Source organism: Colobus angolensis, unplaced genomic scaffold, assembly GCF_000951035.1.
Source record: "Colobus angolensis palliatus isolate OR3802 unplaced genomic scaffold, Cang.pa_1.0 Scaffold133, whole genome shotgun sequence".
NCBI lineage: Eukaryota > Metazoa > Chordata > Mammalia > Primates > Cercopithecidae > Colobus > Colobus angolensis.
Window position 1 is genome coordinate 754,157 of NW_012114411.1, and position 14,833 is coordinate 768,989.

General features: G+C 44.8%; 1 protein-coding gene across 7 annotated transcripts in view; it reads right to left on the reverse strand.

The window, feature by feature from the left end:
• Positions 1-14,833, reverse strand: part of NUDT5 (nudix (nucleoside diphosphate linked moiety X)-type motif 5) — a 31,612-nt gene that overhangs the window by 8,419 nt on the left and 8,360 nt on the right. For 5 of the 7 annotated variants that reach the window (XM_011934223.1, XM_011934220.1, XM_011934219.1 and 2 more), the window contains exons 2-6: positions 12,766-12,869; positions 11,424-11,491; positions 5,575-5,624; positions 4,293-4,400; positions 206-301 (exon numbers count right to left, since the gene is read on the reverse strand). In XM_011934223.1, coding sequence (XP_011789613.1) covers positions 206-301; positions 4,293-4,400; positions 5,575-5,624; positions 11,424-11,491; positions 12,766-12,828 — 385 coding nt within the window. In that variant the 5' untranslated portion in view covers positions 12,829-12,869. Of the gene's footprint in view, positions 1-205; positions 302-4,292; positions 4,401-5,574; positions 5,625-11,028; positions 11,068-11,423; positions 11,492-12,765; positions 12,870-14,833 lie in introns of all 7 variants that reach the window. The other 2 variants (XM_011934217.1, XM_011934224.1) reach the window with 2 other exon arrangements.

Consider the following 14,833-nt stretch of genomic DNA (forward strand, 5'->3'; position numbering starts at 1 on the left):
CAATTTAATTTCATTAATTCTCCCCCAACTTCAGGCCCTTCTGGCTCCAGTTTCCTCCTGGGCGGGGAGACTCGCTTACACTCGGTGACCAGTCCTAATCTATGATTTCTCTTCAGTGAATTCTGAGCATAAAGAACACCCAAATAATCAATCCCTTCCCACACTGAGGAATCTATTGCTTGGTGAATTTTCAAGTAATACCAACCTGGAGAACATTCGGCAACGTCCCCTTTGTAGCCAGTTTCTTCCTCGAGCTCCCGGAGAGCAGCTGCTTCTGGGGTTTCACCGTCATCTATGAGACCTGTAAGTTCAAATCATTGGTATGATGGGAGCCGGAAATGCGGTTCTTTGAACCCCTCATTCTCCTTCTTCTTCTTTTTTTTTTTTTTTGAGATGGTGTCTCGCTCTGTCGCCCAGGCTGGAGTGCAGTGGTGCGATCTCGGCTCACTGCAACCTCTGCCTGTCCAGGTTTGAGCAGTTCTCTGCCTCAGCCTCCGGAGTAGCTGGGATTACAGGCACCTGCCACCATGCCTGGCTAAGTTTTTGTAATTTTAGTAGAGATGGGGTTTCACCATATTGGCGTCTCACCATATTGGCCAGGCTGGTCTTGAACTCCTGACATCGTGATCCACCCGCTCGGCCTCCCAAAGTGCTAGTATTATAAGTGTGAGCCACGGCGCCTGGCTGAACCCCTCATTCTTCTAACACAGCTGCTACTGCACTGCGTTAGAAGTATCAGAGCACTGTGAAAAGTGGTCTTACAGAGAAACCTGAGGATTGGAACTTTTTTTTTTTTTTTTTAAGATAGAGTCTCACTGTCACACAGGCGGGAGTGCAGTGGTGCAATCTTGGCTCACTGTAACCTCTGCCTCCCGGGTTCAAACGATTCTCCGGCCTCAGCCTCCCGAGTAGCTGGGACCACAGGTACACACCACCACGCCCGGCTAATTTTTGTACTTTTCGTAGAGGCTAATTTTGCATTTTTAGTCTCGCCATGTTGGCCAGGCTGCTTCCGAACTCCTGGCCTCAAGTGATTCACCCGCCTCAGCCTCCCAAAGTGCTGGGATTACAGGCTTAAGCCACCGTGCCCAGCTTGGAATTTTTATAGAAAAAAAGGCAAAAGAATATAACTCTGAGCAGATGAATCAGGTTCTGATGGCATCACCCAGTCATCCTATTCAGACCCAGATCCTTCATGATCCTTCCTGACCATCTCCACGCTGCTCTGCACAGCACAGGAAGCATCTGTGAGATGTGACTTGGTGGTGGCCAACTGGCTTAGGCTTGGGAGCTTGCTGTGTGACTGCAGCACAGGAAGCCGGTTCATATTCTGCTTCCTTACATGTAGGATGCTGTCAGCATCACCTGTCTTGTCTTCCTCCCAGGAAAACACTGAGGCCCAGGAATGAAAGGCCAGAAAGGAGCAAACTGGTGGACGTCAAGGGACTGCCATGGCCACTGTGAGGAGTGAGCAGAGAGGCCAAGGAAGAGGAAGGGAGCAGCAATGCAGACTCTTTTTTCCTGAAAGGAATTAAATATAATGAGGCTGATCACACCTGTAATCCCAACACTGGGAGGCCGAGGTGGGCGGATCACCTGAGGTCAGGGGTTTGAGACCAGCCTGGCCAACATGGTGAAACCCTGTCTCTACTAAAAAACAAAAAAACAGCCAGATGTGCTGGTGCGCACCTGTAATCCAGCTACTCAGGAGGCTGAGGCAGGAGAATTGCTTGACCCTGTTAGGCGAAGGGTGCAGTGAGCTGAAATCGTGTCACTGCACTCCAGCTTGGGCAACAAAAGCGAAACTCCATCTCAAAAAAAAAATAAATAAATAAATAAAAAATAAAAAGAAAATAAAAACTCAGGCTGGGTGTAGTGGCTCACGCCTGTAATCCCAACACTTTGGGAGGCTGAGGCAGGAAGATCACTTGAGGCCAGGAGTTTGGGGCCAGCCAGGGCGACAAAGCAAAAGCCCATCTCTACACAAAATTTAAAAATTAGTCAAATGTGGTGATGCCCGCCTGCAGACCATAAGCCGATTCACCCAGGAAGCCGAGGCAGGAAGATCACTTGAGCCCAGAAGGTCAAGGCTGCAGTGAGCTGTGACTGTACCACTGCACTCCAGCCTGGACAACAGAGCTAGACATAATCTCAAAAAAGCCCAGGCATGGCGGCTCACACCTGTAATCTCAGCACTTTGGGAAGCTGAAGTGGGCAGATCACTTGAGCCAAGGAATTTGAGATCAGCCTGGGCAACATGGCGAAACCCCATCTTTACAAAAAATACAAAAAATGAGGTGGAAGGATCACTTCAGCCCGGGGAGGTTGAGGCTGCAATGGGCTGTGATGGTGCCAGAGCACACCAGCCTCAGCAACAGAGACCCCATCTCAAAGAAAAAAAAGTCAGAGAATAAATTATTAATGTTAATATTAAAAGTAATTAAATAGCCTGGCCAGGCGTGGTAGCTCAGGCCTGTAATTGCAGCACTTTGGGAGGCTGAGACCAGCCTGACCAACATGGAGAAACCCCGTCTCTACTAAGAATACAAAATTAGCTGGGCGTGGTGGCACATGCCTGTAATCCCAGCTACTCAGGAGGCTGAGGCAGGAGAATCGCTTGAACCCGGGAGGTGGAGATTATGGTGAGCCGAGATCCCGCCATTGCACTCCAGCCTGGGCAACAAGAGTGAAACTCTGTCTCAAAAAAAAAAAAAAAGGCAATTAAATAGCCTTCAGTAAAATGGTGAGGAAATGAGAAAAATGGTAGTTGTTAACCATATGTTACCACTGGCTGGCCTTTTAAAATATAAAACCCTGGCTGGGTGCGGTAGTTTAGTCCTGTAATCCCAGCACTTTGAGAGGCCAAGGTGGGTGAATCACCTGAGGTCAGGAGTTTGAGACCAATCTGGCAAACATGATGAGAGCCCATCTCTACTCAATATACAAAAATTAGCCGGGCGTGGTGGCTCATGCCTATAATCCCAGCTACTAGGAAGCTGAGGCAAGAGAATCTCTTGAACCCGGGAGGTGGAGGCTGCAGTGAGCTGAGATTGTGCCACCGCACTGCAGCCTGGACAACAGAGCAGGACTCCGTCTCAAAATAATAATAATAATAATATACCACTAATAACAAATAGATGAGATTTAATCTCTTTAGATGGGAATAATCCAATAAAGTCCTACAATAATATTGGGCAATAAATTCTTCAGAGTTTTAATTACTGTGCAATGGAAAAAAATATTCTAGCTGAAATGAAGAGTCTCTCCTTGGCCTGTTTCCACACAACAGAGCAAACTGTCTTCTCCATTCATATTTCTTGGAGTTCAGAGCCTGGCCTAGGCTGGGCCCGGTGGCTCATGCCTGTAATCCCAACACTTTGCGGGGCCAAGGTGGGTGGATCACCTGAGGTCAGGAGTTTGAGACCAGCCTGGGCAACACAGTGAAACCCTGTCTCTACTACAAATACAAATATTACCCAGGTGTGGTGATGCACGCCTGTAATCTCAGCTACTCAGGAGGCTGAGGCAGGAGAACCGCTTGAACCCAGGAGGCGGAGGTTGCAGTGAGGCGAGATCACACCACTGCACTCCAGCCTGGGTGAGAGAGTGAGACTCCATCTCAAAAAAAGAAAAAAAACAACAACAACACAAAAAGCCTGGCCTACTTATTAATGGAAATTTCCTGTCAGGGCCGATGGCTAATGACAAACAATGAAATAAGCTGAAAAGGGGAAGGGCAATTACTCAAAAGGCTGGAGATGGCCGGGTGCAGGGGCTCACGCCTGTAATCCCAGCACTTTGCAAGGTCAAGACAGGCAGATCACGAGGTCAGGAGATCGAGACCATTCTGGCTAACACAGTGAAACCCTGTCTCTACTAAAAATACAAAAAAATTAGCTGGGCGTGGTGGCGGGCGCCTGTGATCCCAGCTACTAGGGAGGCTGAGGCAGGAGAATCACTTGAACCCAGGAGGCGGAGGTTGCAGTGAGTTGAGATTGCGCCACCGCACTCCAGCCTGGGTGATACAGCGTGACTCCGTCTCAAAAAAAAGAAAAAAGGCTGGAGGCAGCATTGCCAAGAGGAGGGTGGGATGGTGGGAGGTGGCCTTGTGTCACCTTCACGGGTTCAGAGGGTTGTTGGGGTGTCCTGGGGGCCTCGCTACGAAATGGTTTAGTTTTACTTAAAACCACAAGGACAGATTAAAAACTGCAGAGCTGAGCTTTGCGATTCTCAGGCTTTACCCTGGTTCAGGCCAACATCCCTAAGAAGCAACTGGATGTTGAGTGACTCACCTGCAGGGAACTCTATGCAGTAGCCCCCCATTGGTGGTCGGAACTGTTTCACCAGAACGATACACTCATAGTGAAGCGTTCTCTGCAGCACGGGGATGATAGCGACACCTGTCACCAGGAAATGGAATCAAGGAAATCCCTAATGAGAGGTCAGCAATGCCAGCACATTGTTCAGCGCAAGCTAATGAAAACCCTAGACTTTAAGAAACTCCACTTTAATCTACAATACTGGCCGTTAATCTTGGAAACTATTTTAAGAATGTAATTAAAAATAATCACTTCTATGTTGTTTACACTTTCTTTTTTAAACATAATGCCTGTTTAATTGTCAGTTTCTTAAAACTAAAATCAGAACTAAAACGAAACACTTCCTACAGGTTCCAGGATGTAAGGCTGCCAACGACACCACCCTCCCACAGAACCACTTCCCAGCACGTGGCAGCCCTACCCCTGGTGAGGCCACCGCCGTCCCTGTGCTCCTGGGTCAACTTTGAGCAAGAAGTCAAGTAAGTTCCACTGTGTGCAATAAATGCTAGCAAGACTGACTTTCCAGTTCTAGAGTCAAAGACCTTTTCTCTCAAGTTATTTGGCCTTCATTAAAACATAAAACAAAAACGACTGGGTTTCGGAAAACACAAAGTGCCCAGCAGGGTCCCCTGGCTCCACATAGCTTCCCATCTGTGAAGCCAGCAGCTGCAGCACAGCGACTGTTGGCTTCCAGCAAAAATGGAAACCAAAACCAAATGGAAAAATAAGAAAAGCCTAGTGCTCAACTTCCCCTCGACCAGAGTGATTCTCAGGACTGTTTGTGGGCTCTTTGCAGTCAAGGCATTCGTGCCTGGAGGGGAGGGTGAATGGAACAGGCTTTGCCCAATTAATTCCGTGTCCTCATCAACCTGTAAAGCAAGTGGTCCATAAGCATAAAAGTGTGCCAAGTAACTTTCCCAAACTAAAGGCTCTCACCTAGATCCTTCAAACGGGACACAAGGATTTCTAGAGTCATAACACGTCTAGACACAGTGTGTGCCTTCAAACTAGATTGATTTACATTTAGTTATAAACATAGAACAACTTCCCCACAAAACACTGTTCTGAGCTTAGATAGCAGAAGCCAGAAGTTACTTATAAAGAAAGCTTAATTTAGTTCCATGGCACGGCAAAAACTAACAGGAGATTTAAAGACACAACGTGATAGGAGTTAACTTGGTTCCACTGAACACCCTCCTAGGATCCCAAGTGCTAAGTTCCGTTCTGAAGGGCTGGAATAGGTTTGCACTCCTACCGTCCGCAGTCTGTTCTCTCCTGGTTGTACGTTTCACTGATTCCCAAGTTCTGTTCAGGCAGAGAAGAAAAAAAAAAAGTCGTTAGTGCTAAAGAGGAGAATTTTCTTAGGTTTTCTGTGTACAACCAGAACGTCTTAAATTCATTGCATGCAAATGTACTCATGATATTGGTCAAGAAGACCACAGCAATAAAGGTCTGCATTAAAAAAGCCAATTTTGCTTTCCTATCGCTTCTGAAAATTCACAACGAAAACTCTTGCCACCCTACACCTCACCCTCTGGGTGCCCCAGAAACAGAAAGCCTGCTGCGCGCGTGGGCTGCCGCTTTCTCAGAACATTTTAGTTTGGATCCTGTGTCTCGGGGCAAGGAGCACAGCCAGTGGTGGATGAATAAGCAGGTAATGCAAATGAAGCTGTAGGAAAAGACTCGCCCTGTCTCTAAGAACAAAAGCTACTGTGGACAACGTGAACTATTGAGATTTTTCTATCATGTTGCTTTTTAAAATATGTGACCTAAAATACACAATTTAAGAAGGAAGAACCTTCCCATTTATTAATGGATGAATTAATAAATGTAGGCAAGTGCCCTCCTTTGCATGTGTGAGATCTTACCTAGAAAAAGTGGGCTGAGTAACAGTACAGTCCTGCTCTCTCCTACGGCTTTATTCCTGGTGAGCTGTTGGTTTCTGACTGGTACCCAGCTCAGTTTCTGGGTAGCATCTGTGCTATTGTGGCTATTCTACTTTCTGGCCTTGGAACACGGGGCCCAGTTGCACAGGAAGCCCAGTTACTGAATCAATTATGCAGCTTAAAGGGGTGAGGCATAAAAGGACATTCCCCCTTCACTCTCTTCTCCCTACAGTAGAAGAGAGCAGTGGTAAGAGACTGGAGTGGAGAAGAAAACAATTTTAGGATCTCTTCTAAAGGAAGTGAGACACATGGGTGGCTCTGGGGCTTAGGATAAAAAGGAGTTACCACCTGTATCTCAATAGTAAGAGTTCCAAGATACCCTCCTCGGAAGAACACTCCTGCTCATGCTTTCTATCTGGCTGTCCTTAAAATTTGGACCTTGTCATATTACCATTAAAATTGTTCAAATATTTAATCTGCTTTTTAAAAAACAAAACAAAAAGATTGTCTGGAAATTGTAGGTCTTTCAGCATTGTACCCAAATTCTGAAGGGCAAATATATCGAAATGAACACAGGAAACTCAGACTTCTATGACAACTCACAGCAGCCCCAACATTCCTGTTAGTAGCAAGGAGCTGACCAACAAGCAATGCTGGTAAGTAAATCATACAGATTGCAAGAGATGAAACACCTGTTGGCATAGCTCTCTCTGCTGCCTCCTAAGGTTAGTCCTAAAGACTGAAGAAGACAGTGCTGGGAAAAGCACTGAAGGTCCCATCCCAAACACTAGGAATAAGGGAAACAGAAAGAGGAGCATCATTATCGTGGTTAAGGTGAAGGAAATAAGCAGTAACGAGCCGTAAATCACGAGCAATAAAACAGAAACGCATTGATAAGAAATCGTGAAACGAGACTGCCCTGTGAGAGCTCCAACAACTTTAGAGGGCCTGTGAGATGCGCACCTGGCTGGAAGTCAGCTCTTAGTCTCTGCCTGCCTACCAGCTGGGCCCAGAGCGCCAGCCTCCTGGAGACTCTTCTCTCCTTCGTAAAAAGCAGGAAGGAGTATGTTATCTCCAAAACCTCTGCTAGCTTTAGGATTCTGCTTCCAGTGAGATCATCCTATTCCTAGTCTCCTTTGTTACAGGAAAGCCTGTTGGCCTTCCTCCCTCTAGTTCACCAACACGAGAGGCGGGAGGGTCACGGCGGGTGACTTCGGCACTGTCTTGAATGTCAGTAAAGACACACACTACTGGAATATTTTTCTATTTCCAAAATCAACCCCACATCCCCTTTCATGAATGAGACGGTGGAACATAGGATTCTCTAGCTGCTATGTTCTCTCTTAGACTCGGTCCTCTGTATCCGTGGGTTCCACATTCGTGAATTCAACCAACCACAGATTGAAAATATTTCGGAAAAAAACTGCATCTATCCTGAACATGTCCACGCTTTTTCTTGCGTTTATTCCCTAAGCAATAGAGTACAACAGCTGTTTACACAGCATTTGCAATGTCTTAGGTGCTGTGATTTCTCTAGAGATGAAGTGCATGGGAGGATGTGCGTACGTTATAGGCAAATACACATTGAATATATGCAATTTCACACCAGGGACTTGAGCATCCGTGGATTTTGGTATCTACAGGGGGGTCCTGGAACTAACCCCGACAGACACCAAGCGACAGCTGGACAGGTTGAGAATTCCTTACCTGAAATTCAGGGGCTGCAAGTGTTTCAGCGTTTGGTTTTTCAGATTTTGAAATATTTGCCTTACCCTCTCGGTCTTATGCAGGCCTTTTTGACATTTTCAACAGTACCTTTACCCCACAGAGCAGAAAATAAGCAAAAGGACCCCACAGTGAGTCATGCACGTAGGTCTCAGCCCCGTGGAGCGTGTTGCGGGGAAACCGCTGCTGGGGCGTTCGGCCTGCACACCTGCCATTTCATGACCCTCTGCGGGCGTGCCTGCGGAGGGAAGCTGCTGTGTGCGTGCAAAGGATATATCGGGCCGGGTGTGGTGGCTCATGCCTGAAACCCCAGCACTTTGGGAGGCCAAGGTAAGAGGACTGCTTGAATTCAGGGGTTTGAGACCAGTCTGGACAACACAGTGAGACTCTGTCTCTACTAAAAAAAAAAAAAAATTAAATAATTTTAAAAAATAAAGCATATGGCCGGAGGCAGTAGCTCACGCCTGTAGTCCTAGCACTTTGGGAGGCCAAGGTGGGTGGATCACCTGAGGTCAGGAGTTTGAGACCATCCTGGCCAACAACCGTCTCTACTAAAAATACAAAAATTGGCCAGGCGTGGTGGCGCACACCGCTGGTCCCAGCTACTCGAGTGGCTGAGACAGGAGAATCGCTTGAACCAGGGAGGCAGAGGTTGCAGTGAGCTGAGACCACACCACCGCACTGTAGCCTGGGCAACAGAGCAAGACTATGTCTCAGAAAAAAATAAATAAAAAATAAAAGAAGGATATAGCAGAGCTGAAGGGGAGGGTCCCTTTTCCCCGGGGGGACACTGAATGCTCGTGCTGTATGCCTGTGTTTTGACTACAGCCTGTCACATGCAGTCGGGTGTGGAATTCTCCACCTGGGGCATCATGTTGGCACTGAAAAGGTTTTGAATTTTGCAGAATTTTGAATTTCAGATTTTCAGATTAGGGCTGCTCAACCTGTACACACAGGCTTTTATATCCGGTCAGAGATAACACATCCTATAACCTATACGTGGCACACTGGAAAGTACAAAGATTCATTCCTCAAAGGGTGACATTCTGGTATGAGATATTAGTGCTTTACGTAAGTCCTCTTCAGAGGCCAGGAAGAAAAACCTATGTATGCAAGAATGGACCTGACCATGCTATAAATATGGTAGTTTGGTGGATTTTACAGCCTACTCCCAATCTACTGAAACAGATATTCTGGAAGTAAGACTTCATCATATTTTCAGAAAAGTCCCCATGTGATTCTGATGTACACCTGAATAGGAAATGCAGGAAGGGCAGAAGACCAGTCAGGTGAAGAGACGAGCTGGTGCGAACATATCTTTTTTTTTTTTGAGACGGAGTCTCACTCTGTTGCCCAGGCTGGAGTGCAGTGGTGCGATCTCGGCTCACTGCAACCACTACCTCCTGGGCTCAAGCAATTCTCCTGTCTCAGCCCCCCGAGTAGCTGGGACTACAGGTATGTGCCACCATGTCCGGCTAATTTTTGCATTTTTAGTAGAGATGGGGGTTTCACCATGTTGGCCAGGCTGGTCTCAAACTCCTGACCTCAAGTGATCCACCTACCTTGGCCTCCCAAAGGGCTGAGATTATAGGCGTGAGCCACTGTGCCTGGCCTCAAACACATGTTTAGACTCATTAGAGTTGAGGGCTATGTTTTGTGTTATAAACTTAATTTGATAGGAAAAAGAGAACCAAACTGTATCACTATACATTGGGTTCCAACCTCTCTATAGTTTCACAAATAAAAATACATTTGAACATATGGTGCTCCCTAAGATTTGGGCCTTGCCACATTTCTGTATTGGGTTTGGACCCTACTTACTTCATACATTTAGTTTTCCATATCAAACTCACTTGGCATTTTAAGTGAAGAGTTACAGTCTTTCATGGTCGATGGATCATACTGTGCTTAGCTTTCTTACTGCTGGTTTTAATTCAACAGTGCTATCTATCTCTTAGTATGTTTCCCACAGCTCTCCTACAAAAGGCCTTCTCAAGGGCTTTGCTAGTTTAGTAGGCAGATATCATCAGAGTTGTTTACTGGCAACTCCACGTATTTGCATCTTGATGATCTATTTCATCACAAGGAAACCATGTACTCTTACTGGATCACTTTGCAAATGGAGTTTTCATATTGATGGATTTGTATCATGTGATCTGGTTACTAAATTTCGTTCTCATTCTGTTGTGCTCCTTTTTATATTTCACTAAGTAAAAAATTCATTTTCACACTATTTTCTTCTGAGAGTTTACCGTATCAAAAGATTACTATGCAAAAATCTGGAAAGTAAAAGAAAAAGGGTTAACCACATAGCTTTTTTCTCATTGTGCTACAGTTTTCCTTCCGGCGTTTTCTTACACATATTTGGCAGAGTTTGAAAAGCATATACACACTTTGCTACTTTGTTATCAACTTAGGAAGTTTTCCCATATTGCTAGGTTGTCTTCAGAATCTGCTTTTTAGACAGCTGCAGAGATTTTACCAAGGCAATACGCTATAATTTTACCAAGGCAATACGCTATAACAATTCATTTCCTATTTTTAAGATATTTAGGTTGCTTTCAGTTTTTCTGTCTTTTAAATTTTTGGTGAATATTTTCTATACATAAATTAAATTCTGAATACTAATTCACTTAATACTTTCTTTTGCTGTTGGTTATTTATTTATTTATTTATTTTTTGAGGTAAAGTCTCAGTCTGTCTCCCAGGCTGGAGTGCAGTGGTGCGATCTCAGCTCACTGCAACTTCCACCTCCCGGGTTCAAGCAATTCTCCTGCCTCAGCCTCCCAAGTAGCTGGGATTACAGGTGTATGCTACCACGCCCAGCTAATTTTTGTATTTTTAGTAGAGATGGGGTTTTGCTATGCTCTCTAGGCTGGTCTTGAACTCCTGACCTCAGGCGATTCGCACCCCTGCTTGGTCTCCCAAAGTGCTGGGATTACAGGCGTGAGCCCCTACACCTGGCCCTTAACACTTTGTTAAAACTGGGATTACTAGGTCAAAGGGTACAGTACTTTTAGGGCTATTGATACATATTATGAAATAGGGTGTACAAAATGTTTTTTCCTGATTTGCATTTCCATGAGGCAGGCACATACCTCAAAATTAGCAATGTTGTTGTTTTCTCTTTATTTCTTCTAATTTAGAAATTAAAAACTGATTCTACTAGAAGGAAGCAACATGTACTGTTAATTATTCTGTCGCCTTATCAGCTTAAATTAGGTTTGGCCCAAAAGTTTTAGGTCTATACTTGTCTACTTAGGGAGAATGGTATTAAAATACTTTTCTGATTAGTTATTGTAACACATTTACAACCCAATTTTATTCAGCAATTATAAATGATCCAAACATCCTAACACTGGAAAAACAGCTAAATTAGATTCTTTATTTAAAACTGTTTACAAAAAAGAAAACATCAAAGTTTATGTAAAACACTCAACAGATAACCTGAGAACCCAAATAATGGACATTTTATAAGAAAAAAAAAGTTTACCTAGTTTTACCAGTAGGATCCATGTACGTTGTTTTTTCAAGCTTGACCCATTTTCCTTCTGAAATTAACTAAAAGGATATCAGATAATAAGTTGGGAAACCTTCAAACCAAGTTGTTTTTATCTAAAAGGTTTTTTCTTTCACATTTCCTCTGTCCTTCCCCAGACTCCCAATAACCATGTTTCCTTCCCAATAACTTGCGGGCATGTTTTTCAGTTCAGAGCAGGTAGGTATTCAGGGTTGTTTTTTTCAAAGGGCCTTTCTGCTTCTTTTTGAGATTTCTTGGGGTTAGTAGTAACAGGTGAAAAGAAATGACAGTCTAAAACTCCCGGGAGTTGGTGGCGGGGGTGGGGCATGGAGGTAACCGGAAGGGAGCACACAGGGTGAGGGTCTCCTGGGACGCTCTTGATGGTCTGTCTCCTGACCTGGGTGCATATAACACAGGTGAGTTTAGTATGTAGAAACGGCCATCTCTAGACACTGGTATTTTCCTGTCAGTGATGACACAGGAAGGCGGACTGTGGCGAAACAAGGTCCGGGATTGGATCTCCTATCATGACACACGGGTTTCCCACCCAACCGCAGACGGACACCCCAGGTTCGTTCTGCCTAGACATTGGGGAGTTCTGGTGTTGAAGACTAACTTACCTATGGCACTATACTGAACTGAGAGGAAAGCGCCACTGCGTATAAAGCAGTAGCTTTTTTCCTACTATCCTATCTTTCACTTCTTGCCAGCAGCAACCTAATAATTTTCAGCAGATCTGTTCACAGACAACATGGAAAGATTTTAAATCAAAAGGAATTCCAGAAAGGTGTCAAGATCAGAGTTCCAAGATGAAGGATTTAAAATTTATCCACTGCAATGGTTCCTGTAGGAAAAGACTTTTAAAGCTAAATTGAGTAACACACAGACATACATTGGTTCTAGACTACAATTAACTGGAATTTAGACTACAATTAACAAAGTAGGTTTTTATCGTTCGTAAACACTCATGTTGAGACCATAAACAGCCAAGTTGTGACAACTACATATGAAATATCTAAGTCCTCAAATGCATATATTCTTTCTTCTTCTATCTAGGGAAACACAGTAAGGATTAAGAATTTTTCTGTTAAGAGCCCAAATCTACCTAGAGTCTCAATTTCACTAATATACAGACACACTACTCCTCCTACACAAGAGCAAAATGTGCCCGAGCTCAAAAAAGGAAGTAGGAAAAATCTTCATGACCTTCTTCAAGAATGAAAAACCACCATTTGTAACAACAAATAGCCTATATATTTCTATTAAACTCAGATTTATGTGGGGGAAGGAAAGGAAAATGAAAACCAAGTTATACCTCCTCTGAAATAATATATTGTTTGCCATTCTGAGAAGATTGCGTTGGTTCTTGGCTCTCCATTTTCAAACCAGTCTTTATAGCCCTCAGGTGAGAAGTTCACCCTGCAAGATAATGAGATTTGTTTAGGCTAAAATTATTTTTCTGAATTAAACATTAGTCCCCAGGCCACTAGTCAAAGTACTTAAATAGCAAAAAATTCATCTACCATCAACGCTGCCTGTCTCAGTATCTGAGGGAACTGCCACAGGTGGAACTGTGAACAGGGAGGTCCAGGGATAAGGCAGGAAGTGACAGCAGTCCCAGTCACACTCAGCCACACCAGCCAAGTTCCTGCCGTGCCTGTTCTAGGCACTCAGAGGTCAACACTCTTCATCAGATTTTTTTTCTTTTTTTTTTGAGAGTCTCACTCTGTCGCCCAGGCTGGAGTGCAGTGGCACGATCTCAGCTTATTGCAACCTCCGCCTCCTGGGTTCAAGTGATTCTCGTGCCTCAGCCCGAGTAGCTGGGACTACAGGCGTAGGTCACCATGCCTGGATAATTTTTATATTTTTAGTAGAGATGGGGTTTCACCACGTTGGCCATGCTGGTCTCAACCTCCTGACCTCAAGTGATCTGCCCTCCTTGGCCTCCCAAAGTGCTGGGACTACAGGCCACGCACAGCGCCCAGCCTGATTTTTCTGACTCCGAATCTTAAGTTCTTTCCAAGGGAAGACAGCAGAAAGATTATTTATCACTCTCCATGTCCACCTCTCAGTCTTTTATCTATCCTTTACACCTAACTTTACTTATTTTTTGAGATGTAAGGTCTCCATTCTGCTGTACAGGTTGGAGTGCAGTGGCGAAATCATGGCTCACTGTAGCCTCTACCTCCCAAGCTCAAGTGCTCCTTGCATCTCAGCCTCCTGAGTAGCTGGGATTACAGGTGCACGCTACCACAGCCAACTAATTTTTTAAACTGTTGGTAGAGGTGGGGTCTTACTATGTTTTGCAGGCTGGTCTCAGACTCCTGGGCTCAAGCGATCCTCCTCCCGCCTCGGTGTCCCAGAGTGCTGGGATTACAGGCATGAGCCACTGTCCTCACCTCCCCAGTTACTTTTAAGTTTCAGCAGGTATCAGTCATAGTTGCAGAGAAAGGATCGGGTAGTACTACAAGTTCTGTTACGAATAGAGCAGGCCTTTATCCCATTTATTGTATATTATTATTTCCTCTTTCTTTATTCCTTCCTTTTTGGACCCTGCCTGTCCAAAGGTCAAAGTCTTTTTTTGTTACCCACATGGTTGATAATTCAGCTGTATATAGAATTATAGGCCCAAAGCCAATTTTCTATGAAACTGGAAGGCATTGCTTAGTTGTCTTGCTTCTGATGCTGCTGTTGAGAAGTCCAAAGCTATTCTTATTCTTCATCTTTTTGCCATGTCATCTGTTTTCCTCCTCTGGAAGCTTGTAGTTAGTCACACTTTCATGTTCATGTTATTGTACTGGGAGGTGAAGTGGGTCCTTTCCATCTGGAAACTTCTTATTATGCTTCTTTACAGGGAATTTTTCTTGAATGACTTCACTGTTAATTTCCTCCCCTGTGTTTTCTCTGTTGTTTCTTTTGAGAACTGTTACTTAGACCAGGCACAGTGGCTCACACCTGTAATCCTAGCCCTTTGGGAGGCGAAGAGTCTGAGACCAGCCTGGGTAACATCGGGCATGGTGGTGGGCACCCGTAGTCCCAGCTACTCAGGAAGCTAAGGCAGGAGGGTCACTCGGACCCAGGAGTTTAGGGTTGCAGTGAGCCGAGATCGCCCTCTTATGTTCCACAGTTCTCTAACCTATGCCACCTAACTTCAGCTTCAAGGAAAATACAGCCCACCCAGCATCAACTCTCTTCCCAACTGTCTTAGAAGAAAAAGTGAGTCTGCTCTTTGTTTCTTCTAGGATTCAAAGTAATCATACTACCCATCTGATCTTCAGCGTGTACCCGAGACAGCAAGCTTCCCTATCCTAAAATACAATCAACAGCGAGCTTCCCTATCCTAAAATACAATCAACAGCGAGCTTCCCTATCCTAAAATACAA